The 23,218-nt window shown below is 46.7% G+C and overlaps 1 protein-coding gene across 1 annotated transcript in view; it reads left to right on the top strand.

Moving 5' to 3' along the window:
• The window catches only part of LOC136949562 (dynein axonemal heavy chain 6-like), a 43,212-nt gene that overhangs the window by 19,490 nt on the left and 504 nt on the right, over nt 1-23,218 (top strand). The window contains exons 39-82 of the mRNA XM_067243893.1: nt 772-1,018; nt 1,167-1,275; nt 1,578-1,801; nt 2,203-2,319; nt 2,487-2,657; nt 2,742-2,874; nt 2,999-3,075; nt 3,179-3,465; nt 3,798-3,938; nt 4,130-4,297; nt 5,990-6,160; nt 6,278-6,445; nt 6,618-6,704; nt 7,227-7,424; nt 8,544-8,702; nt 9,968-10,162; nt 10,276-10,457; nt 10,573-10,681; nt 11,019-11,144; nt 11,255-11,349; nt 11,490-11,649; nt 11,739-11,870; nt 11,957-12,052; nt 12,273-12,413; nt 12,607-12,822; nt 13,027-13,257; nt 14,436-14,557; nt 14,772-15,016; nt 15,271-15,692; nt 15,887-16,082; nt 16,361-16,570; nt 16,933-17,021; nt 17,485-17,641; nt 18,071-18,281; nt 18,438-18,540; nt 18,762-18,983; nt 19,273-19,476; nt 20,211-20,410; nt 20,778-20,923; nt 21,122-21,387; nt 21,786-21,898; nt 22,330-22,454; nt 22,568-22,713; nt 22,942-23,088. Coding sequence (XP_067099994.1) covers nt 772-1,018; nt 1,167-1,275; nt 1,578-1,801; nt 2,203-2,319; nt 2,487-2,657; nt 2,742-2,874; nt 2,999-3,075; nt 3,179-3,465; nt 3,798-3,938; nt 4,130-4,297; nt 5,990-6,160; nt 6,278-6,445; nt 6,618-6,704; nt 7,227-7,424; nt 8,544-8,702; nt 9,968-10,162; nt 10,276-10,457; nt 10,573-10,681; nt 11,019-11,144; nt 11,255-11,349; nt 11,490-11,649; nt 11,739-11,870; nt 11,957-12,052; nt 12,273-12,413; nt 12,607-12,822; nt 13,027-13,257; nt 14,436-14,557; nt 14,772-15,016; nt 15,271-15,692; nt 15,887-16,082; nt 16,361-16,570; nt 16,933-17,021; nt 17,485-17,641; nt 18,071-18,281; nt 18,438-18,540; nt 18,762-18,983; nt 19,273-19,476; nt 20,211-20,410; nt 20,778-20,923; nt 21,122-21,387; nt 21,786-21,898; nt 22,330-22,454; nt 22,568-22,713; nt 22,942-23,088 — 7,464 coding nt within the window. The remainder of the gene's footprint in view (nt 1-771; nt 1,019-1,166; nt 1,276-1,577; nt 1,802-2,202; nt 2,320-2,486; nt 2,658-2,741; nt 2,875-2,998; nt 3,076-3,178; nt 3,466-3,797; nt 3,939-4,129; nt 4,298-5,989; nt 6,161-6,277; nt 6,446-6,617; nt 6,705-7,226; nt 7,425-8,543; nt 8,703-9,967; nt 10,163-10,275; nt 10,458-10,572; nt 10,682-11,018; nt 11,145-11,254; nt 11,350-11,489; nt 11,650-11,738; nt 11,871-11,956; nt 12,053-12,272; nt 12,414-12,606; nt 12,823-13,026; nt 13,258-14,435; nt 14,558-14,771; nt 15,017-15,270; nt 15,693-15,886; nt 16,083-16,360; nt 16,571-16,932; nt 17,022-17,484; nt 17,642-18,070; nt 18,282-18,437; nt 18,541-18,761; nt 18,984-19,272; nt 19,477-20,210; nt 20,411-20,777; nt 20,924-21,121; nt 21,388-21,785; nt 21,899-22,329; nt 22,455-22,567; nt 22,714-22,941; nt 23,089-23,218) is intronic.

The following is a 23,218-nucleotide window of genomic DNA, read 5'->3' as shown; positions in this document are numbered from 1 at the left end:
CTCTCTCCTGGAAGTCACTTTGGATAAAAGCATCTGCTAAATGAATAAATGTAAATGTAAAATATTTCAGTCAACACATTAAGTGGAACCGAAATTTACGTTCTAATCCGGTCCGAATCCTAAAGGTTGCATAGTGGAACCGGGTTTCGGTACCCAACCCTAGTGGTAAGCGTTGTTAGATTCAGCCATTTTGTATTACATTTCTTATTACATTTCACCCTATCTAAAGACATGCATTCTACACATCTGTAACAAATTTCAAGTCGATTGGGTCTGTGGTTCATGAGGAGAATGGTTTTGAAGGTTGTACCAAATTTGGACAGTACCGCAAAATCTATCATGGCGGACCTTATGGGTCCTTGAGGCTTTTTTGTTCCCCATGAGATATAAGACATGTATACCAATTTTCAGGCATTTTGGAGAAATGGGGCGCAGGGGAAATCACGTAGACTTTGGGCGTGGCTTATAGTGCCACCTATGGGCGTATGTGGACCAATAGCGGTCAGTGTAGTGAGTGACCTGTTATATTGGGCCAAATTTGAAAAAATTGGGTCGAGGACTTTTTTAGATATTGAGCCATTTCATGGAGAAGAGGGGAAAATAATAATAAGAATACTAACAAAATCAGGATTTTTGTTACTAATTATGTACATGGAAATGTATGTAGAATGGAACCCAAACCTTTGTGTGCACTCAGTCTGATGCAAACAAGCACCACTCGTTTCTGAGAGAGATTCTAAAGGCTTTATGAATGGCTTGTCTGTTGTCAAGGACCCCGTGGATCTGGGTTGGAAGCCGTACGTCGATCGCTGGCTGTCCCAGCTGCCCAGGCAGGTCAGCAGGGAGGCAAGGGCCTACCTCCTGAGGTTCTTCAACCACAGCGTGACGCAGGGCCTGCTCTTCATCAAGAAGCACCAGAAACAGCTCAGTCTCTCCCTCCCTGAGATCTCTATAGTTATGACCCTGTGTAGCATTCTGGGAGGTTTCATCAACTTTATGCAGACTAATGGAGGACTTGGTAGGAGAAAACTCCAAAAGCATTATACATACAAGGACTAGGCATGTGTGCTATGGTTACCTAGTGACTTCTATGAGTTTTCGGTTTTGTTTCCCTGTCCATATCCATGAACACAACTAAACAACTACAGTATCTGTACATTTTGTAGGTTTTTCTGGGCAAACCCTTGATTCTGAGTCTGAAGAAGAAATTGGGAAGAGTTCAGAGAACCAAAATGACTTCTCTTCAGAAAGCGTTGATGATTTCAGAACATGGAGGTAAATTCTCTGTCTGACCTCTCTAGTTCACATAACACTTCTACGTTCACATGTAATCATTTAGCACTGCTCACGACCCCATGCCCTGCATGCTTTAGATTCAAATGGGTTATTATCGGGCTTCTACTAAGCTTGATAACGAACCATTCATTCGAACCAAGTGTGTTGGAAGAGGGTAGTGTATGGGGTCCCGAGGACCAGGATTGAGAAAGGGTGATTTAGCAGAAGCTTTCATCTCAAGCAATTTACAATAGTTCAGGGGTGTCATATGTGAACTCTGCTGTATCTCCTATGGTCCACAGGAAAGAGAAGTGGTTTCTAGAGAAATACCCTGAAAAGCTGACAGTGCTTCTTGGGAAGCTGTTTGTCTTTGCCTATGTCTGGGCAGTTGGAGGAGTTCTGAACCACATCGATGACTTAGATGATTCCTCAGTAATACTTAAAGACAAAAGCGATCCTATTTTAAAGGTTGGAAAGGCCTTTAAAACCCTGATCCAGCAGTTATTTGAGGGAGCAACACCTTGCAGTGAGTAGATCGTATAGGTATCAAATGCTGGAAAAGATTCTCTCTTTATAATAGCCTTTATTATCTCTTGTGTTTTTTTATATATTTTGTATTTTTTATGTTAAGATCTCTCTGCGGTATCCTTATATATCGACTTGTTATCTGTTATTTCTCTTGATTGTCTTTATTATCTATGGGTTAGGGATAATATCTCTACGTGTTATCTTTATTGTCTCCCTGATTATCTCTGGATTATCTCTATCATATGTTTTGTATCTCTCTTTGGGTTACCTTTATTATTTCTATTTTTTTTATTTATTATCTCCAATTGTTATCTTCGTTATGTATTTTGGTTTATCTTTATTATCTCTCTGGGTTATCTATATTATCTCTGCTTCTTTACCCCCTCCATCTTTTCACAGGTGTGACTCTTCCGGCCGGGAATCGGGGAATCTTCAGCTTCTTTGTGGATCTGCAGACAGGGGCTTTTGTCCCCTGGGATGACCTGGTTCCCTCCAATGAGAGCCTGATTCGCAAAGGTCTGTTGTCCTTAACCCTAACTCTTCCACCTGCAACCTGCTTTACTGTTGTAAGGTTACAGAGAACCAAGATCTATCTACCTGTTCGGACTGTCTGTTTCCTCCGTCCATTCGTCTGTCCATCAATCAAATACTATCTTTATGAATGATGGTGCTTGCTTCCCCAGGACTAAACATGTCTTCCGGTTCTGAAACAGCAATAAGCAGAGGGACTGGAAAGTCCAAAGTCACAGATGCCAACTGTCAAAAATCTGAACTGATATGCAGTCTTGACACTGTACGCTACTCTTTTATAATGAGCTTACTTTTGCTCAACAAACAACCAGTTCTTCTTACAGGTGACTTTCTCATATGTAAACATATATGTTGGGCGATTGTTCTGTGGGTTTTGAATTGATTGAAAACACATCATTTACTCTCAGGGGATTCTGGTGTTGGAAAAACAATGATTATCCAAAGTGTTCTCAAACAATTACAAAAGGATGGCAGAGACATGTCCAAGCGTGGGACCATTCTTGGAAAAGTATTTCTACACAACCAAGCCAAGTCAGCTAGGTACACTGTTAGAGGATTATCATCTTATATGATAATATGTAAATGGTATATATTATTATTACTGTGTAACATGCCCTGACGTGTCATGAAGAGAGATTAGTATGTTTAATTTTTTGTCCCACAGCCTTTTGGAAGATGTAACCTTGCTGACAGCTGGTTATGGTGGAGATGTTGAGAAATCCGTCACTGGCGACTCACAAAGTAAGATTCAGAAGAAGATGAGCATCTGTCACCCTCCTAACGAGGAAAAAAGGTCAGTCACATTGTATTTTATTTCATATTTTCTTTATTTGTATTTTTTTAGACTTCTTGTTAGGAGTTTTGAGTAAAATTAAAAATCCAAGCCAGCACCCAGAGTCCTCCAGGATCTTGACAAGAAGTGTTCAATGTACTGCTCGGACCAGCACCACCGGTTTACAAGCTCACCTGCTACAGAACCTTGTCAAGAAAGGGAAGAATAAAGTTTTGCTCTTTGTTGATGACCTGAATATGCCAATGCTAGACAGCTACGGTGCCCAACCTTCTATGGAATTAATTCGACAATTCATTGAGCTCCAAGGACTGTATGATACAAAGACCTTAACCTGGAAGGTACTTTACTCAGCACTTTGAAGATACAGTTTCCTAAGCCGACTTCAATGTTGACATATGTCTCTCTCTCTCTCTCCTCACTCTCTCCCTCGCCCCCTCCTCTTTTCCTGCTCTCTCTTTCTCTTCCCCCTCTCCACCCCTTCTCTCTTTTCCCCTCCCACCCCACCCCGCCCCACCCTACCCTCTCCCACTTCCTCCTCTCTCTCCCACTCTCCTCCCCTTCCTCCCTACTCCCTCTCTCTCCCCCTTTTTCCCTGCCCCCTTCCCTTGCTTCTCTCTCCCCCAACCCCTCACTCACCCCCCTCTCTCCTTCTACCTCTCTCTCCGAGTAGGGCATCCAAAACGTGACTCTGTGCGCCGCGTGTGGCCCTCCAGGATGTGGGCGCCAGGACCTCAGCCCTCGTCTCCTCAGGCACTTCTCCGTGCTGGCACTGCCCCAGCCGTCCACCAGCAGCATGCAGCACATCTTCCAGGTGAGGCTGTTTGCATTGACCTCCTCAGCACTGTCTCATGGCCAGGAATCAAACCACTTGTCCACCATCAGCGTTGGCTAGATTTGGATTGTTTGTATCTGTCTGGCGGTCTGGGAGTGCCCTAGAATGTAGGGTAGTGAGGGGTGTAGGTCCGGGGTTTGAGACAGATTTCATATACTGTTTCCCTCCAGGTTCAGTTGGGCCAATACTTTGGGCTGAGGGACTTTTCCAAAGAGGTGCGTAAATGCAGAGGGTCTTTGGTGTCGGCGTCCATTGCTGTGTACAGCGAGATGTGCCAGCACATGTTGCCCACCCCAGCCAAGTATCACTACATCTTCAACCTCAGAGACGTTTCCAAGGTGGGACTGGGCTATGTAGAGTTATACCTCATCCCTGTCAGTTTGACTGGTGTTTGATGTCAGTAGGTTGGCATGTAATTGCATAGCACGCACTGTTGATTGTTTATTGTATGTATTTTTCGGAAAATAAGCCGCATTTTTTATGAGAAAATGGAATGGTAGATTTTTGTTTGTAAATCTGAGTATAAACCGCACTGGAATAAATGCTGCACTTGATACGGGAACAATGGCAGTAAAGCATTCCGTTGTGTAACACACTTCGAAAACGAAAGTAAGTCCGTAATGTACCGTATTTCTTCGATTAAACGCCAGCCTCGAACAATTGCCGCCCTCGAATAAACGCCGCACCAAAAATGAACATTGTGTAATAAAAGCCCCCCTCAATTAAACGCTGCACCAAAAGAATCTGAAAACGGTTATTTAATTGGTTAAATTAAAACATAGTATTTATTACTCCAGTAAATCACAAGTGTATTATAATTCCCTCGAAGCACTGGCAGACACAAGTCAGTCCCCCCAGGATTTCGCAGAAAGTTGCGGTGTTTTTTAGGTGTATGTTGCGATGAAATTGCGGGAGCAAGTGAAAGTTGCGATAAAAAGTTGCGAATTTCCCTCTTTGTAATTTTAATTGAGTTATTGCTTGAAAAATAAGTAATTAATAAACAAACATTCATTAAAGAATAAAACCATTGAGAAATGGTCCCCAACATGCCAAACAAAAGATAACAAGGACTACAAAAATGTAGCAAAATAGGCTTTACTTAACCACAACATGAAACAGATACCTATGGATCAACAAAATTCAAGTATACAAAAAAGTCAGTTCAACTCTAACTCAATACGGAAGTAAGGCGGAAGGGAGAGAGTGAGAGGACACTTCTCGCTCAGTATTCGTTCGTGCAATTGGCTGTCAACGGTCAATGCTACTGATTGGCGGCTCACTGGCATGTCCCGCCTCCTGCCAGTGGCATGTACTTCTGATGCCACATGCCAGTTAAAGATTTAACCAGTGTTGGGAAAGTTCACTTTCTACATGAACTAGTTCAGTTCATAGTTCACACATTTTAAAATGAACTGGTTCAGTTCATAGTTCATAATTCAAGATTTTCAACTAAGTTCACAGCTCCAAAAAAAATGAACTAGTTCAGTTCTTTTTTTCAATATGTTGCGAGCTATAATTTTTCTAAATTATTTCCACAGCCCATATAGAACGACAGACAGCAATTATTTTATTAGTTTAACGCTGAAACTGTGTCAGATTTCATCTTCATATCCTATTTTTAATCCTTACCCAACCAGGATTTACATTCGCATTGAAGGGAGGAATATCCCTTTTTTTAACAAAAAAGATTGAAATCTCTATCTGTCTGCAATACCGCTCTCGGCCTCTACACAATATTTCCAACGGTCCCCAAAGCCTAAGTTATTTTTCCGAAACGGTAGATAGTTAGCTTTAGTTAGCTTCCGGGCTAAGGGTTATAAACGGCGGTTTTATTTCCGAAAAATACGGTAGATGCAACAAGACACTTTGAAAAAAAAATCTTCTTCTATTTGTTGTTGTTGTTGTTGTTCTTCTTCTTTTATTTCTTCTTCTTTTATGTCTTCTTCTTTTATTTTTTCCTCTCTTTCTTCTTCTTTTATTTTTTCCATTTCTTCTTCTTCATCTTGTTCTTCTCCTCCTGTTCTCTGTAGGTGATTCAGGGCCTAATGCAAGCCGATGACTCTGAGCTGATCTCTGAGGAGGCCATGGCCTACCTGTTTGCCCACGAGGCCTCCAGGGTGTTCCAGGACCGGCTGGTGTGCGACCAGGACAGAGAGCTCTTTCACCAGATCCTGTCCAACGAGCTTCAGTTCCATTTCAAGGTACACCACGTGTTTCCTTCGCCTCAACCCTCTATTCCTCTCTGGGATTGCCATGGTGTTTATAGCCCTCCCACCATCTCTGGAGCCAATCACATCTGGCGTGTTCTCACTGCCAAGGTCTCCTGCTCGCCTGAGGATCTTTTGAGGGAGCCTATCAGGTTTGGAGACTTCCTGGACCCCAATATCCCAGCATGCTCTCGGGTGTACAAGCAAATGCCCGACCTTAAGAAAATCCAGGTGCTTCTAGAAGAGTGCCATCTAAGAAACGGAAGAAAAAACTCCCAGGTACATATGTAAATCTACTGATTCTAAAACAGAGCATCGAGTAGCGAAGCCGAGAAATACATTTGCATTGGAAATGATAGCCGCCCGATCGTTGGTCATGACCCCTGGGAAGCTCACACTGCATGCATGACCATTCACCCTGCTGTCCTCACTTCCTGGTTGTGTGGTTTAGTTCCCCATGGTGTTCTTTCCGGAGGCGGTGGAGCACATCATGAGAGCAGCCAGGGTGTTCAGGATACCAGGAGCGCACGTGATGCTGGTAACTATCTCCAGTCACCACAGACCCACACTCTGCTAACTGTTCACTCTGAATGTCTGTGAGATCTCAGATCATTAGATCAAATCAACAAACACGTTTTCTGGGGGGGGTTTGGTTTCTTGTCTCACCGCCATCAACTCACCACTAGTTAACTGGTGAGCACTGAGTCACCACTCAGTCCTGGTTCAGAAAGTAGAACTAGGATACTGTGCTCCAGCATGCCCTGAACCAACAGAACACTGAGTACTGTGTTAATTAGCAGGCCTGAATTGTGGTCATCATCTGGCTCAGTGCATGGCTGGAACAAACACACTCCTACTCCCTGAAGCTAGGATGGGTATCAGTGGTAGAGCAGTAATAGGGCCCAGGTTTTTATCCCCTTTTGCGTGTCTCATTGGATGAAAGTGTCTGCTAAATGAAACAAATACATGACTGAGCTTGATTGAGCTTAGCTTCGGTGTCACCAGTTCCTTGTCCTTTACCTTAACCATAATCAGTTATTTGAACCTATTCTTCCTTCAGATTGGGCTGGACGGCACAGGGAAGGAGGAGTGTGTGACACTGGCGTGCCAGGTGTCAGACTGCCAACTCTACAAGATGTCCGTGCCATGGAACTGCTGCCAATTTGACTTCAGAGACAACCTGAGGAGGGTTTTTAGGCAGGCCGGGGTTCACCGCAGAAACACAGTGCTTTACATCACCGATGCAGACCTGGTCCAGGTGTGTGAGGGGTTTCTCCAGGGTTGAAACTGTAAAAGCGAAAAGGCCTTATGCTTTAAGAATCTTAGTTATAAGCCTACTCTCTCTCGCTCTCTGTCTCTTACATTTACATTTATTCATTTAGCAGATGCTTTTATCCAAAGCGACTTCCAAGAGAGAGCTTTACAAAAGTGCATAGGTCACTGATCATAACAACGAGATTGCCCCAAACATTGCGGGTAGCCAAAACATGAAGCATACATTGTGAAAAACCAAATAAGTTCCAAAGGAAAGAACCATCAGAGCATGTAGTTAAACAAGTTACAATTTAACAACGTGAACCTCAAAAGTGCAAGAGTGTACCTGTGGAAAAGCAAGCAACAATAATATAATTCACAGCGAGTAAAGGAATTTTAAATCAGTTACAACTAACCAATAAGAGCAACAAGTCATTGTGATCCTGGGGGAAACTAACATCAGGACCAGCAAATCATTTGTAAGTACCGTTGTACTCCCGGAACAAGTGCGTCTTAAGCCCCTCCTTCCTTGAGCCTCTCTCCTTCCCTCTCTATCTCTACCTTCTCTCTCTATCTCTCTCTGTATTTATTTATTTCAAGACAGGGACAGCGCACAATAAAACATTAATGTTGTACAACAAGAGAATATGCATTGTGCCAGGTTCTAGCAGATTGCTATTTTCCACCTGTAGTCCCTGGGCAGGTTGATGGAATGGTACTTAGAACAATTAGTATAGGAAAAAAAAATCTAAAATAAAATAAATTATTAAGTAAAATAACAGAACAAGGCCAATAATGATAAAGAGACAATGTATAAAATAGATAAATAAAAACATGGAAGCAGATTCAACAAGACAGGTCAAGCTGCCCCCCAACACACACAAACACTGTCACAAATTCAACAATTCATAAATGTGTACACTCTTGTCTTGACAGTAGCCAATACTTTGCAAGATGTGAGAAGGCATGGGGAGTTCTACATGAAATAATGTCTGTTGGCAGAGTATTCCATTGAGTCATGGCAGTGCAAGAAAATGATGACTTCCCAAATGCAGTTTTGCGTCGGGGATACAACATTCACCCCTTGTAACAGATCTTGTTGCTGTCTCTGTTTCACTCCAAGGATTCAGTCCTGGAAGATCTGAACTGCATTTTAAAGTGTGGGGACGTACCTGGCCTCTTTGACAACGACGAGATCGACTCGTTCTCCCAGGACCTCAAGACCTCATCAGACGGCTGTGTCCGTGGAAACAGAGACGACGTGTACTCTTATTTCATCCAGGTGTGTATTCCAGGTAGAACGTCTAGGTCCTGGGTCATCATAACCTTTAAGCTCTTGAAGTGATTGCTTAATCTCAGGAGGTGCTGGACTTTTTAAAGGGGTCATTGACTGTAAAACCGAGTTTACCATGTCATAGTTGAATAACGACAGTTCGGTGGGTAAAATGGACATACAGTGAACCTCAATGTCCATTGACACCTCTCTTTCCTATGCAAATCTCACAATTTGAAACTGCTGCTGTAAAACGGTTGGTTTCCAAAAAGCGTTGTGACGTCACAACGGTGGCTCCACTTTTTTTGGCTCTGGTCTGTACCTTTGTCATGCCCCAAAATTTGGTGCGCGCTGCTCTGTGTACTTCCACGGAATTACGAAGAAAGTTTGGACTTTTTTCAAGGATATTGAAAATGGACTACGGTCGTAAATGCAGTGTTCCAGGCTGTACAGGGAATGCTGACACTTTACTTCCCAAGGAACCAAACACTTGATGGGCATGGCTGATGTTTGTCTATGAGAAGATCCCTATGAAGTTCGACACTCAATTATTCATTTGATCGAAACATTTCACCAAAGACAGATTTGAAAACCTTGGACAATATAAAGGATTTGCTAAGCCGCTGTTGCTGAAAAGATGTGCTATTCTGACCATATGCTCATCACCACCCCAAGCTGTATGAGTTTGTCGCTAACAGTTATTAGCAATGCTAACGTATGCTGTATCTAGCATAGGTAGAATGTGTGATGATTTCGTTTATTGGCAATGGGGCTAAAGTTATAAATAACCTGTGTTGTCATGTCAATCTACAATTCACAATGCATGTTTGGCTATGTTGCGTTTTTGCTCCGCAGCTTCGCTCGTTGTAAACCAACCAATTAGCGCGCAGCTCATCTATATATTCATGAGCATACCATAAAAGGGAGAAAACCTCTAGTTTTATTCCAGGGCTATTTCACAAGGTAGCATTAGGGCGCATAGAGCCAATGTTACATACCCTACTCGGAGACCTTAAGGAACTGTGTGAAATACCCTATAAAATCAGTCAATGACCCCTTTAAGGTACTGGCTGCATATAGCTAGCCAACAAATTCACTTGTTTGTTTTTGTTTGTAACTTTGAAACCAAAGATAATACAAATATGCAGTTAACAACTTTTTCATTCAAAGCAACACACAAGTAGTTTTTAACCTACAACCTCTTGACCGGTAGTCTACCACTGAGCCATAGGGCTACCTCATACCTCAGAGATGTGTATTTGGGCATATTTCAGCAAGTGCGCCAGAGGCTGCACATAGTCGTGGCTGTGAGTCCAGCAGGCCAGTGTCTGAGACAGTATTGCTGGACTCATCCTTCCCTGCTCACCTGCTGCTACATGGACTGGTACAGCGACTGGTCCTCAGAGGCCCTGCTGCAGGTGGCCAGTAGCTCCTGCATCGACTCCAGCGACTTTGACAGCCTTGGCAAGGTGGAGAACAGTGTGTGCATGCGTGTGTGCATTTCACACTGATATTTTGATTAGATATCACAGTGACTGATTAATCTCCACTTTTGAACAGCTTGACTATGACCTGATTTCAGGTTCTCCAGGAGAAGATTGCGGGAGCATGCGTTGATATTCACAACACTTCCACCAAAACGGCAGCGACCTTCCTGCAGGAGACGAGAAGGCCATACTACATTGTTCCTAGCACGTTTATCACATACATAGTCACCTTCACAAACATGTACCAGTCAGAGAGATCAAAGCTCCACAATATCAGGTAGGTTAGGTTTTTCACATCATGTTTTGTTATATTTTTATGATGGGTAGAATTTCACGATGATGGGTGTTTTTGCATGGAATTTAGAAATGTGCATTTGGTTTCATCTGTAAAGAGCTCGCTTCTCTAATGGACTGGACATACTATTGGAGATGACATCCCTGGTCACGCTCATGCAAGAAGAGCTGGTGGAGCTGGGCCCACAGATAGAGGAGAAGTCCAAGGTACAGGAATTCTGTCACCCGTCCAGCAGGCTCTGATAGCACATGGGGCTCCAGGATATCAATGATAAATAACATGGGGGTCAAGGTTATTAATTAGAAATAACATGGGGATCAAGGTTATCAATGAGAAATAACATGGGGATCAAGGTTATTGATAACATGGTCATGTTTTTTTACTATGGACATCAGAGATATCCATGACCTGGGGATCAAAGTTAAACTGTACATGACGGGGGGATCAAGGTTATAAATCAAATGAAGCTTCAACGTTACTACTTCATAGTGCCAAGGAAAAGACTGAGATAGCAACTGACAACTGGGCCTGTGTTTCCTGCAGGAAGTAGAAACGTTGATGGAGAAGCTGAAAGAAGATTCCAGGGCCGTGAGTCAGGTCAGAGCCATCGTGAAGAGGGAGGAGGAGATAATGACTCAGGAAACCCAGGTTGTGCATGAATATGCAGAGGTAAACCAACAGTTGAGGCTGCCCCATTTAGCTGCTGGTGGCATGACCATCAGGTGATGTGTCAAGGTACACTGTATGGAAATTTCTTTGGTTTTTATGTAAAACTGTAGGCGGCCAGGGCTGATTTGAATAAAGGATTGCCACTGCTAGAGAAAGCGGTTTCGGCTTTAGATGCTTTGGAAAAAAGTGACATTTCAGAAATAAGGCAAGTGGCCCTATGCCTGTTAAATATCACTCACAGTTCAAATATATTTTTAGTAGACGTGGGCAGAACATGTGCCAGTAAGACTAACTATGACAGACTTTCTGTGTACTGTATGTGATTTATTCATTATTTTCAAACAGAGTCTACACAAATCCACCAGACTTGGTGCTGACAGTCATGCACGCTGTGTGCATCCTCCTGCAGGAGACGCCAAGCTGGCCCACAGCTAAACAGTTGCTAGGAGACCCTGGCTTCCTCAAGAAGCTAGTCAGTCTCGATAAAGACAGCATACCCGACAGGGTGCGTATTCAAGCAGCTGTAATTAGAGAATTTTTAAAGGTGTTGTCAAACAACACACTGGCTTTTTTTCTAAAAACTCTTTTCTGTAGGTGTTTGTGCTCTTGAGGAGGTACTCCAAAACCCCCGGCTTCACTCCCCAGAAGGTGGGGAGGGTGTCTGTGGCCTGCCGCTCCATGTGCCTCTGGGTCCTGGCTTTAGAACGCTACCATGACGTATCCCAGGTAGACCCTACCCCTCCAGTCTGGTGTTCTCTGGCCTTTTTAATGAATAACTTGCTCAATTATTATTATTATTTATTTTTCTCCAGATAATGAAACCCAAACAGAGGAAGGTGGAAGTGGCCCAGGAGGCATTGGTGATTGCCCAGACTCATCTGAGAACCAAGAAAAGCAAACTGTTGAAGGTAAAACTGTTGTTTTCAACCCAGGCTTACAAAGCTTACTAACCATTTTACACAAATTGCCCCCCAAGGCCACTCCTCCTTCCATACCCACCCCTCCCACCACCCCCCTACCTCTTGCTTGCCCCCCCCCCCCCCCCCGCCCCCAAATCTCCTTCCTTTACCCCATCCTCCCTTGTTCCTTGCCCCGCTCCTCCATGATGCAGACTGCTTTTGTGTTCAGATTGAGCAGCACCAGAGGACCCTGGAGGACAGGTTCAATGCAAGTGTGTCAGAGCGGCAGGAACTGGGGAGACGCAAGGAGCTGACCACGAGCCGCCTGCTGACAGCCGCCGCCCTCATATCAGCCTTGTCCAAGGAAAAGGTCTCCTTTCTCATCCTTTCTCCTCTGTTTTCTATGAACACTGGGCACCGTATCTATAAGAAGGCACCATACTGTATTTATGAGAAGACGCTAGACATTTGGACAAGTTGGATGTGTTTGGAATGCATATGCCATTTTTTGTTACTGTGTTTCAACCCCACGCCTACCTCCTAACCTTTTTTATTTGGTGCAGAATCGGTGGGAGGCGGCTGTGGCGGAGCTGAACAGCAAGCTGAAGAACGTTGTCGGTGACGTCATGATGTCGGCTGCGTTCATCACTTACTGTGGTCCGCTTATGGCGGACTATCGCAAGTCTCTAGTGAAGCAGTGGTTATACATCTGCCACAGTGTTGAGATCCCAGTTTCAGCCCAATACTCATTCCTCTCCAGCATGACAGAGAAGAACCAGGTATGCTCTCTTGCACGTATTCGCCAGAGGTTTGCCCCCAGATGTACTATGAATACACATTTATCCAGTCTATTACCCACAATGCACACCCTCGCCTGCAAATTCAGATGTTGTAGTGCTTGAAATCCATCCATCCAACCCATCCTCCTCCCTTCTCCCTCCCCCTCATTCCAAACCCCTCTTGCCCCCCCGACCCCCTGGCAGGTCAGCCGTTGGCGGACCACAGGCCTGCCTCCGGACCGCAACTCCTCGGAGAATGCGGTGATGGTGGAGAGCGGAGGGCTGTGGCCTCTCCTGATTGACCCCCAGGGCCAGGCCACGCGCTGGGTCTGCAGCATGGAGGGAGCCCGGCTCAGGAGGGTCACGGCCTCCGACGCCAACCTGATGAGCACGGTGGAGAGGGCCATACGGATGGGAGACCCCGTCCTCATTCAGGTACGGCCTCGACGTACCGCTGTAGGAAAAGCTGTTTCCATATCGATCTAGGGATTATCCAGGGATGCTCATTGACTGACGTTAAGTACATGTACACTTAAAGATGCTGTAAAGTGGAATTTAAAATGAGTTTTAAGTTCATCACACCACAGAAGAATGTGTTGTTTACTACCCATCCAAATTCAAATGAAAAAAAAACACAGACAAGTATGTTAAATTAGGCTTTGAAATCATGAGAAAATCAGCAGTCTTCTCTGCTTGAAGCTCCGCCCCCTCAAATGTATCGAATTTAGCAACAACAGCAACACTAGCTAAATCAATTGCAGATATCAGAACAGACCTACCTGCAGTCTCTGAGTGTTTTATGTGTTATTTACTTTGTCTTTGCATCGTACCAGCTGAGTAACAGAATGCAACCGTCTGGTATCTGACGTAGATCGGTTGCTGTGATGTAGATAGGTTGGGGTTTTGCCCCACCTATACAAAACCTGAGCTGAAAACGGGAGAGAAATTGTTCAACGGTCTAAAGGCCTTGGGCGGGCGGGCGGACGGATACGATACTCTTTTTCGTTTATGGTTCTCCGTAGGCTGTGGGTGCTGAAAACATGCAAAACAATGCACGGCCAGAAGAGTAGGTGGCGCAACGGTAATGATGTCGTTAGCGGACCAATCACAGCTAAGGGGGTATCCGTAACTATCCAAAATTAGGACGGATGGTTCGGAAATTCAGGAGGTGCACTTCGAGCTCTCCGGGGCTCTCCGAAGGCTCTCGGAGAGCTCGGAGAGGGCGTTCCACGTAGACAAAGGCGTTGCCATGTGTTCGTTTTTTGAAAAACAGGGTACCCTTAATAATCAGCCTTAACTCCACATTTCAGTGCGACAAAGTTTTCGCGCTTTGCACATGTTTTCAGGAACTCATTTCTCGTATATAATGTACTGAGAAGCAAATCATGGAATTTGCTTCTTTAAGTGTCATGCCAACTGACGTTGTGTCCTTGGGCAAGGCACTTGTCCCTGTACTTACTGTAAGTCGCTCTGGATAAGAGCGTCTGCTAAATGACTAAATGTAAATGTAGGTAGTCAGACACAGTACAGCTTCTGAGCCATGGTCCTAAGTAGCAGTTTACTGAGCTTAAGCATTGGTTTCTGACCGTCTTCAAAACCCTGGATGCTTCCAGGATGTGCAGGAGACCATAGACCCCTGCCTTCACCCAATCCTGATGAAGGACATAATCATCCGCGAGGGTCAGTCACTAATCAAAGTCGGCGACACTGAAATCGAGTATAATCCCAACTTCAGGTAAATACACTCAATTCCTGTTAGTGGGAAGTTTGAGTTTACCTATGACCTTGACCTGTGGCTGCAAGGTCATAGGTAATCTTGCAGACGTTGGTTAGTTTTTTTTACACACATTACAGTACTGGTACTGTACAGTACATGTGCAGGATTGATACCGGTGTGTTTTAGTTTTTCGGTCTCCTCTTATCTTTCTGTTTCTGGTTTTTTAACAAAGGCTGTACCTGGTCACTCGCCTGCCCAACCCCCACTTCCTGCCGGCCGTGTGTATCCTTACCAGGCTCATCAGCTTCTGGGTGGAGCGGGAGGGCCTGCAGGAGCAGCTGCTGTCCTCGGCCGTGTCCCTGCTGCGGCCTCGGCTGGAGGAGGAGCACGGCTGCCTGCTCCACACCATCACCGCCGACCTCTCCAGCCTCCACCAGCTGGAGAACAGGTCCCTGCTGCTGCTGCAGGGGACCTGGGGTGAGGAGGGAGGGGTGGGTGTTTGGGTGGAGGGAGGGAGGGAGGGGTGGATGGGTGGATGGAGGGGTGGAGAGATAGGATGGTGGAAGAAAAGAGGGGGAAGGAGGTATGAATGAGAGGGATAGGTGGGTGGGTGGACAAAGGGAGGATCGATGGATGGTGGAACGTAGCAAGGGTCGATGGATGGAAGAATGGATGGATAAGAGACCACAAACAGTGTGATAAGACCCTCTAAAACAACCAATCAATTTCAGGACACATATTGGACGACCAGGACCTCATAGAAAACCTCAATAACTCCAGGGTCACGTCGTTTGAGATCTCCATGCGGCTCGACGTGGCCAAAGAACAGGAGAAGGAGATCGACGAGGTTCGCAGGAAGTTCCTCCCCATAGCCAACCGGGGAGCAGACCTCTACTTTGTCTTGGCCCACCTCCCCCAAATCAACTGCATGTACCAGTTCTCCCTGGACTGGTTCAAGGAGATGTATGTGAAGGCCATCCAGCTGGCTACAGGAGGCGAGGAAGGTCCCTCTCTGGATGTCTCCAACCCTGTGACGGGCACCCTGCGCCCAGACAGCGCCCGGTCCTTGAAGAAGAGGGACGCGCCCATCCTGGCGGACTTCAACTCCCACCTCCTCCACATCATGGATGTCATCACTGAGACCATCTACAAGGTAAACATGTCACGGACATTTACGTCTGTCTTGACTGCATCGCCGCTGTTTTTCATGTCTGCTTTGTAACGACCCTTGGATTTTCTGCTGTATTTTCTATATTAATTACTTGTATGTGGCTGAGGATAAACGCTTCTGCTAAATGAATAAAAGGGCAACTTTAATGGAATTGTACGGAAATGTGGTCGTTCCAGGAAGTGTCCCTGGCCCTGTTCACCGACCACCAGCTCTGCTTCTCCTTCCTCATCTGTCGTAACATCCTGCAAACCAAACACCTCACCTTGCCGGAGGGAGGGAAACAGGAAATACCTCCGGAAGAGTGGAGAATATTCTTGCACTCTGCTGTGTTGGCCAGCATAATGGATGCAAAGAGAGCCCAGCGTGATGAAGGTAGGCGTTGGTATATTCAACTGACCCAAATGTCCTACGAGAGCCAGTCTCTTGCTTCACAACGTCTCACATCAGCATTTGGTGGAAAATAATCACATCTGAGCAGAATTTGTGGAAAGATGGTGTTCATACAATGCTGAGTATATCACTGTTGTTGAAACCCTGCTGTAACAATGCAGTCTCCCCTGAGGCCTCTGTCTTTCTCTGTCTCTATCTCGCTCTATGTCTCACAGTGACACAGTAACGGCCCTTCCTGGTGTTGATGTGTCCCTGTCCAGGTGAGCCGGGGGTGGAGCGTCCAGACCACCTGTGGCTGACTGACTCCATGTGGGCCCAGTGCCAGTACCTCTCTGCCCAGCTGGCCTGCTTCGCCCACCTCCACAAGTCCATCCAGACCAACCTAGATCAGTGGGCTCTGTTCAGGTCGGCCGCAAACCTGCACGAGCTCCTGAGAGAGCCCTACATCTGCGAAACTGATGCAGACCGAGGTTGGAGCACACGTTGTGGGGCAAAGCCAAGAAGCTGACCAATCACCACATAGCTGTCGGTTTTCTCTAGGAATAATCATACTATTAACTTACTTAATACTTCATTGTCAAGCTCAGGGCACTACAAACAAGGTTTACTAAATGGATAAATAAAAAGTGCATACATACAGTGTACATACATACAAGTGCATACATACAGTGCATAGTGTGTACAGTGTATATATAGCATATAAAGTGATATCAAATATTTACCTTCTTTAAGAGAAAAGCTTTTGACATTTGGCTGTTGTGACAATCCTTTGGTGCCCTGATTAATGCACTTCAGTGTGTGTTGTCCCCGGGTGTGCTTGTCTTGTTTCCAGCCTCCACCAAGCAGAAGGACAGTTACCTGACCAAGTGTTTTAGGGTCTTCCCCTGGGAGAACCTGTCTGGCTTCCAGAGGATCATTCTGGTGTGTGTGTGGGAGGGGGGGGGGGGGGGGGGGGGGGGGTATATCAATCAATCAAACACATTTACTGTTGACACATTTCACAAAACAATACACAAAAAGACACGTTAGAACACCGCACACAAAACACAGGACAAAATACATGCCATGACAGCCACCGTAACATGCTTTGGCTGTCTTTATACATTTACATTTAGTCATTTAGCAGACGCTCTTATCCAGAGCGACTTACAGTAAGTACAGGGACATTCCCCCCGAGGCAAGTAGGGTGAAGTGCCTTGCCCAAGGACACAACGTCATTTTTCAGAGCCGGGAATCGAACCGGTAACCTTCAGATTACTAGCCCGACTCCCTAACCGCTCAGCCACCTGACTCCCTTTATGCAGACGCAGAGGCCTTAATGTCACACAAGAAGTAGATGAACTGTCTAGAGCGAGGCAGTTGTGATCCTGTATTTACCTCTCAGATCAAGGTCCTGCGACCGGAGTGTCTAACGTTGTCAGTGAGGGCGTTCATCACAGAGAAGATGGGCTCTAAGTACCTGGAGGGAGGGCAGGTGTCTCTGAGGGAGGTGTACCATCACTGCAGTGCAAACACACCCATAGTCTTCATCCTGTCCCCTGGTGAGTAGGAAGACCAAGTCTCTCTCTCTCTCTCTCTCTCTCTCTCTCTCTCTCTCTCTCTCTCTCCCTCATTCTGTCAGTCTCCATGTCTTTCTGTCTCCTTCAGTTTTTCTCCCTGTCCTCGCTGTCTTCTTCACTCATGCCATCGCTGTCTCTCTCGCTCTCATCCTCCCTCTTTCTCTTCCTCTGTAGCTCCATCTCCCCCTCTTTCTCTCTCTGCCTCCCTCCCTCCCTTTCTTTCTCTCTCTGCCTCCTTCCCCCCTCTTTCTCTTTGCCTTTTCCCCCACCCTCTCTCCACCCTCTTTCACTCTCTGCCTTACACCCCTTTCTCTCTCTCTCTCCTCCCACCCACCCTCCCCTCCTCCTGGACCATCAGTCCCAGCGTATCTCCGCCAGCTTGGTTACCCTGGCTTCTCCGCCCCTCCTCAGGTGTGGACCCAGCCTCCCATCTGGTGCGGCTGGCCCAGGAGCTCCGCGGCAGCAGCCTGCACCTGGACATGGTGTCCCTGGGCCAGGGCCAGGGCCCGAGGGCCAACGAGCTCATCTACCAGGCCCAGGTCCTGAAGGGCCGCTGGGTCTTCCTCCAGAACTGTCATCTGGCCGCCTCCTTCATGCCCAGGCTGCAGAATATAGTGAACTTGTGAGTGACATGGAGTCCTTACATTTCATTGTGCCTCGTCGTCTGGATAGAATGTAGTTGTATGACACTGTTGTTAAAGTATATTCTGTGTACCTTGTAGCCACAGCGTTTTGTGGGTTGCTGAGTGTGTGTGTGTGTATGTTTGGGCGTGGTCAGGTTGAAAGGGAGAGGGTCGGATCTGGACCCCCACTTCCGCCTCTGGCTCTCTTCCAAGCCTGACCCAGGGTTTCCTGCCTCCGTCTTGCAGAGCGCCATCAAGGTGAGCCATTACCACGCCCCACCCCTAGAGGGCACTCCCACATTCACTTACCCATAGGAGACCTTGGAGTTAAGAGAGGAAAATTTATAGTTTTTTCTCATCTATATGTTTTTGTTTATCAACAGTTTCTTGGTCATATCAAACTCCATCATTTTGATAGAGTTTTTGCTACTGATTGGTCACATGTGAAGAAGGCTGCGTGTGATTGGGTGTCCCTTCAGGTGGGTTTGGACCCTCCCCGGGGTGTGAAGGAGAAGTTGCTCCACACCTTCAGCCCCAGCGGAGAGGCAAGCGAGAGGACCTTCTCTCAGGCAGACTGCAGCCCCCACTGGAAGAGCCTGCTCTTCAGCCTGTGTTTCTTCAACGCCATCGTCCAGGAGAGGGCCAAGTTTGGGCCCCTGGGCTGGAACGTCCCCTACACCTTCACCTCCTCCGACCTCGAGGTAGAACCATGGGTTCAGTTAGCTTTCATCCCAAGCCAGCTGCAGTACGGGGGGATTTGAAACCTGTGACTTCTCTAGCTGCAGTTAATTGCTCTAACCATTAAGCTATACTTGGGTAGAGGGGCAGATTGTCATGCTGAGACAGCCTGGTTGACTAACCATGATGAGATAGGTGGTGCTACAGTGAGAGATGATATTCGGATCTATTCCGTGGGTGTATGTCTGTGTGTGTGTGCATGTGTGTGTGTATATATATATATGTGTGTGTGTGTGTGTGCGCTTCACCCAGGTGTCCATCATGAACCAGGAGCGCCTCTTGCGTGGGGTGGATGGTTGTGCGTTGCCATGGGCGGCGCTGTCCTACCTGACCGGGGAGGTTACCTACGGGGGCCGTGTGACTGACCCGTGGGACCGCCGCTGCCTGACGGCCGTCCTCCAGCACTGCTACTCCCCCCTCGTGCTCCAGGAGGGACACGGGCTCTGCCCCGCCCCGGTACCGCCTTCTGCCCACCACCACAACAGCACTGTTAGGAGGTCCATAACAAACATACATTTTTACAAGCAATGTATAACAGCCAGCCTAATGCTGCGCTATTGCAGTGTTGCCCCAGGCTCCGGTACGACGCGCTAGGCGGCTATGGTTTTACTTGTTGCTCGTCTTGGTTTCAATTAGTCCAAAAGCCGGCTAAGGATATCATACTTTATTCAAGGGATTTAGTACAAACAAAACATCCATAAAACACCAGTAAACTGTTACAAACTCCGCCATAAGCGGTCAAAACCACCCAGTGTACAGCCTTAACCATACCCCACAATACCATTACATATTTGGCTCTTACACAATGAGAGGGCTTCACAGATGCCCACAGATCAGCACCTATAACCACTCGGAACCACTCCGGAAAGTAGAGAAGGAAAAACTCTTAGAATTAAGAGACCTCAGCAGGAGCTATTCAGATCCCCTTCTTTAAACCTGCAGTTTTGACTTTACTCACCAAATACTCCCAATTATTAGTTACTCACAAAGTACTCCAATTATTATTTACTCACCAAATACTCCAATTATTACTTACTCACCTGAATACTTCAATTATTACTCACTTATCTAAATACTCCAGGGGCCTAGGTTTCATCATACATGGGTTAGCTCTAAGCCACAGGCACCAATCATTAGCTTGTCTTTAGTGTCTCTTATAAATAAAGAGCACTGTGTTCCTGTCTGAGCAGGGGTACCCAGCCTTCCCCAGAGAAGCCAGCTGGGCTGAGTGCCGCTCCTACGTAGAGCGCCTGCCCGACCAGGACCTGGCCCAGGCGTTCGGCATGGACAACCAGGCTGAGGCTGTTGTCCTGCACAGCCAGAGCCAGCTGCTGCTGCACAACATCCTCACCCTGCAGCCGCGTCTCAGCGACAGCAGCTCGCTGGCCAGGTGGGAACCCCAAGGAAACGGGGTATTTAAGCCTGAGACAGTGGGACCGAGGTGTTGCAAGGTACTCTGGGTATTTAGGGTTGGAAATCCAGAGGTGTTGCCAGGAACCCTGGGTATTTAAGGTTATAGAACAACACTACATATAGAAACCCACAATAGTCCCTGGCAAACCTTTCCCCTCTCACCTGTGGTCACAATCGCCCCCTACTGGTAAGTTCACACCCCCTGGGTGTAGACGGGGTGTGGACATAATCCCATCTCATCACAACACCTACTTACATTTTATACACATTTAGTAACTGACATTTATCATGTGTATGAAGGTATCTACAGGTGGGTACATGTGAGTGTGTGTGTGTGTGTGCAGAGACGGACAGAGCCAGGATGGAGATGTCCTTCAGATGGCCTCCTACATATTGAAGAAGCTTCCGGAGACGGTGGAGGCTGACCATGTGACAGAGAAAACCCTCCTCCTGAGGGACATCATAGCCAGAGTCAACACTGCAGCGGAAGGTGCTGGAACCCTCTGCTAACCTGGTCCCATATGCTACACTGTGTTAGCCTGGTCTGGATGGGGCGGGTTAGAACAGGAACTTATACACATATGCTACACTGAGACACACATGGCAATCAAAGTGAAAAACTGACTTTGTGTGCACCTGTGTGTGTGTGGACCTGTGTGTATGTGCGTACACCTGTGTGTGGCTTCAGTAGGTGTGGAGCGCCCCTCCCTGGCCTCGCCCGCCCAAACCTCGTCCTCCCTGGCCTCGCCCGCCCAAACCTCGTCCTCCCTGGCCTCGTCAGCCCTGGTGGTGGTCCTGCGCCAGGAGCTGGACCGATTCAACCGTCTGCTAAGAGTGGCTCGCTCCTGCCTGCTGTCCGTGTGCTCAGCCCTCAGGGGAGAGCTGCTGATGAGCCCCAGTCTGGAGGAGGTCTGCAACGCTCTGCTCTCCATGCTGGTGCCCTCCGCCTGGCAGGTGGGCCCACCTGCATGTGTGGGAATTATTGTGTTTATGTCATCTATTTATGTGTTACGCCTTCATATTATGTGAATGTGTGTTACACCTTCATACTTCAAGTTGATTGTCAAATGCTCATAACTGACTGATGTTATGAGTGTTACAGTTTCATATATGTCAGTGTGTGTTACAACTTTATATGTGAATATGTGTTACAACTCCTTAAAATGTATTATTTTAAATGCATACGTCTGTCTGTACAATACAATTGTGTTTGTGTATTTGTTGGCCACTTTGGATGGATTATGGATGATAAAGTAAAATATATTTTATTGGCAAACAAAGCTGTAGCCATGAGGGTGTTATCAAACTAAATGGACACTGTTGTGTGAAGCTGACCATCTTTGTTTTGGTAGCACTGTTCCTACGAGTCCTGTCAACCCCTGGGGTCCTGGGTTCTGGACCTGGAGCAGAGGGTGTATTTCTTCAGACTCTGGGCTGACCACATCAAAACCACCCTCATTGAAAGGTTGTAAGATCATCATGTTAACATATCTGCATCTACATAGCTACATGTTCTGCAGGACCTCACCTTACCTCTCTCTGCACTCGGCAGTAGAAAACCAAAAACTGAGATCCTTCTGGAAGAATTGCGCCACCTGTAGGACACTGTTTGCCGGTGTCAGAAAGGCCTGCTTAACACTTGTCCTGGAGATCTGCAATACCATCATTACTGTTTCTGCTACAACCACTATCTCACTCACCTGGTTTAGAGATTAGCAGGTTAAATTATGGCCAGACCTAGTGTAAAACATCTCATCTATGAAAACACAACACTGCATACTTTACTGTAAAACTTTATCAGTCATGGATTATTCCACTTTGCTGTACAGAAACATTTTCCGTTCTGAACCGTAGTCTCCTCGTAAACGCTCACAGCATATTTCTGTGTTTCTGCAGCGGGTTGACTCCAGGCCTCAGAACAGTCTACTCTCTCGGCCTCCCAGCCAAGCCTGACCAGCAGAGCAGCCATCGCAAGAGGAAGCCTCGCAGCTACTGGCTGTCTGGCTTCTTCTTTCCCCAAGGTATTTCCCATGGTCGATCTGACCGGATCCGGGTATATCAATCCTTTTTAGTGTTTCATTTCATCCGTGGTTCTCCACAACGGGATCCTAACCCCGTGGGTCCTGATCTGTAGGTTTCCTCACGGCCGTGCTGCAGGACAGTGCCCGTCAGAAGAACCTGGCTGTAGACTCCTTGTCTCTCACCTACCGCGTCCAGCCCAGTGACGCATCACCCTGCGCCTGGAGCAAAGAGGCAGACAAAACCAAGCTCTTCTTTGAGGTAACCCATGATAGGAGTATCAGCCGCTGAGTGATGGCCAGGAAAACGTGATCATGTACCGTCTATAATGTGTGTGTGTGTGATCGATTGAGTGGGATTCGACTCGACTAAACACCCGTGTCTCAGAGAGGCTCCTTGTCTAAATGAAGAATCAAGCAGATCAGATGTGTGTCACCTGCTGGGGTAGCTAGTTCCAGCATACCGTGTCAACCTCCTGCTATGTTCCAGGGCCCCGCCCCGCCGGGCGAAGGGGTGCTGGTGTACGGGCTGTACCTGGCTGGGGCCAGCTGGGACCCGCTCTCCCACTCTCTCCAGGAGCTCCAGCCCAACATCCAGCACTGTCCCCTGCCTGAGATGCACATCCTGCCCTGCCGGGTAAACTGATTACCTTCTCATACTTGAATTGCTTCCAAAACCTAAACAATATTTTTTTGCCTGCAATGTTTTATAGGATTTCAACAGCCAGAGTGAGTCATGTTTTATCAGTTACCTGTAGCATTGTGTT

Source organism: Osmerus mordax, chromosome 9 (genome assembly GCF_038355195.1).
Source record: "Osmerus mordax isolate fOsmMor3 chromosome 9, fOsmMor3.pri, whole genome shotgun sequence".
Lineage (NCBI taxonomy): Eukaryota > Metazoa > Chordata > Actinopteri > Osmeriformes > Osmeridae > Osmerus > Osmerus mordax.
The sequence above is the reverse complement of the archived record's forward strand: the minus strand, read 5'-3'. Positions and strand labels throughout refer to the sequence as shown.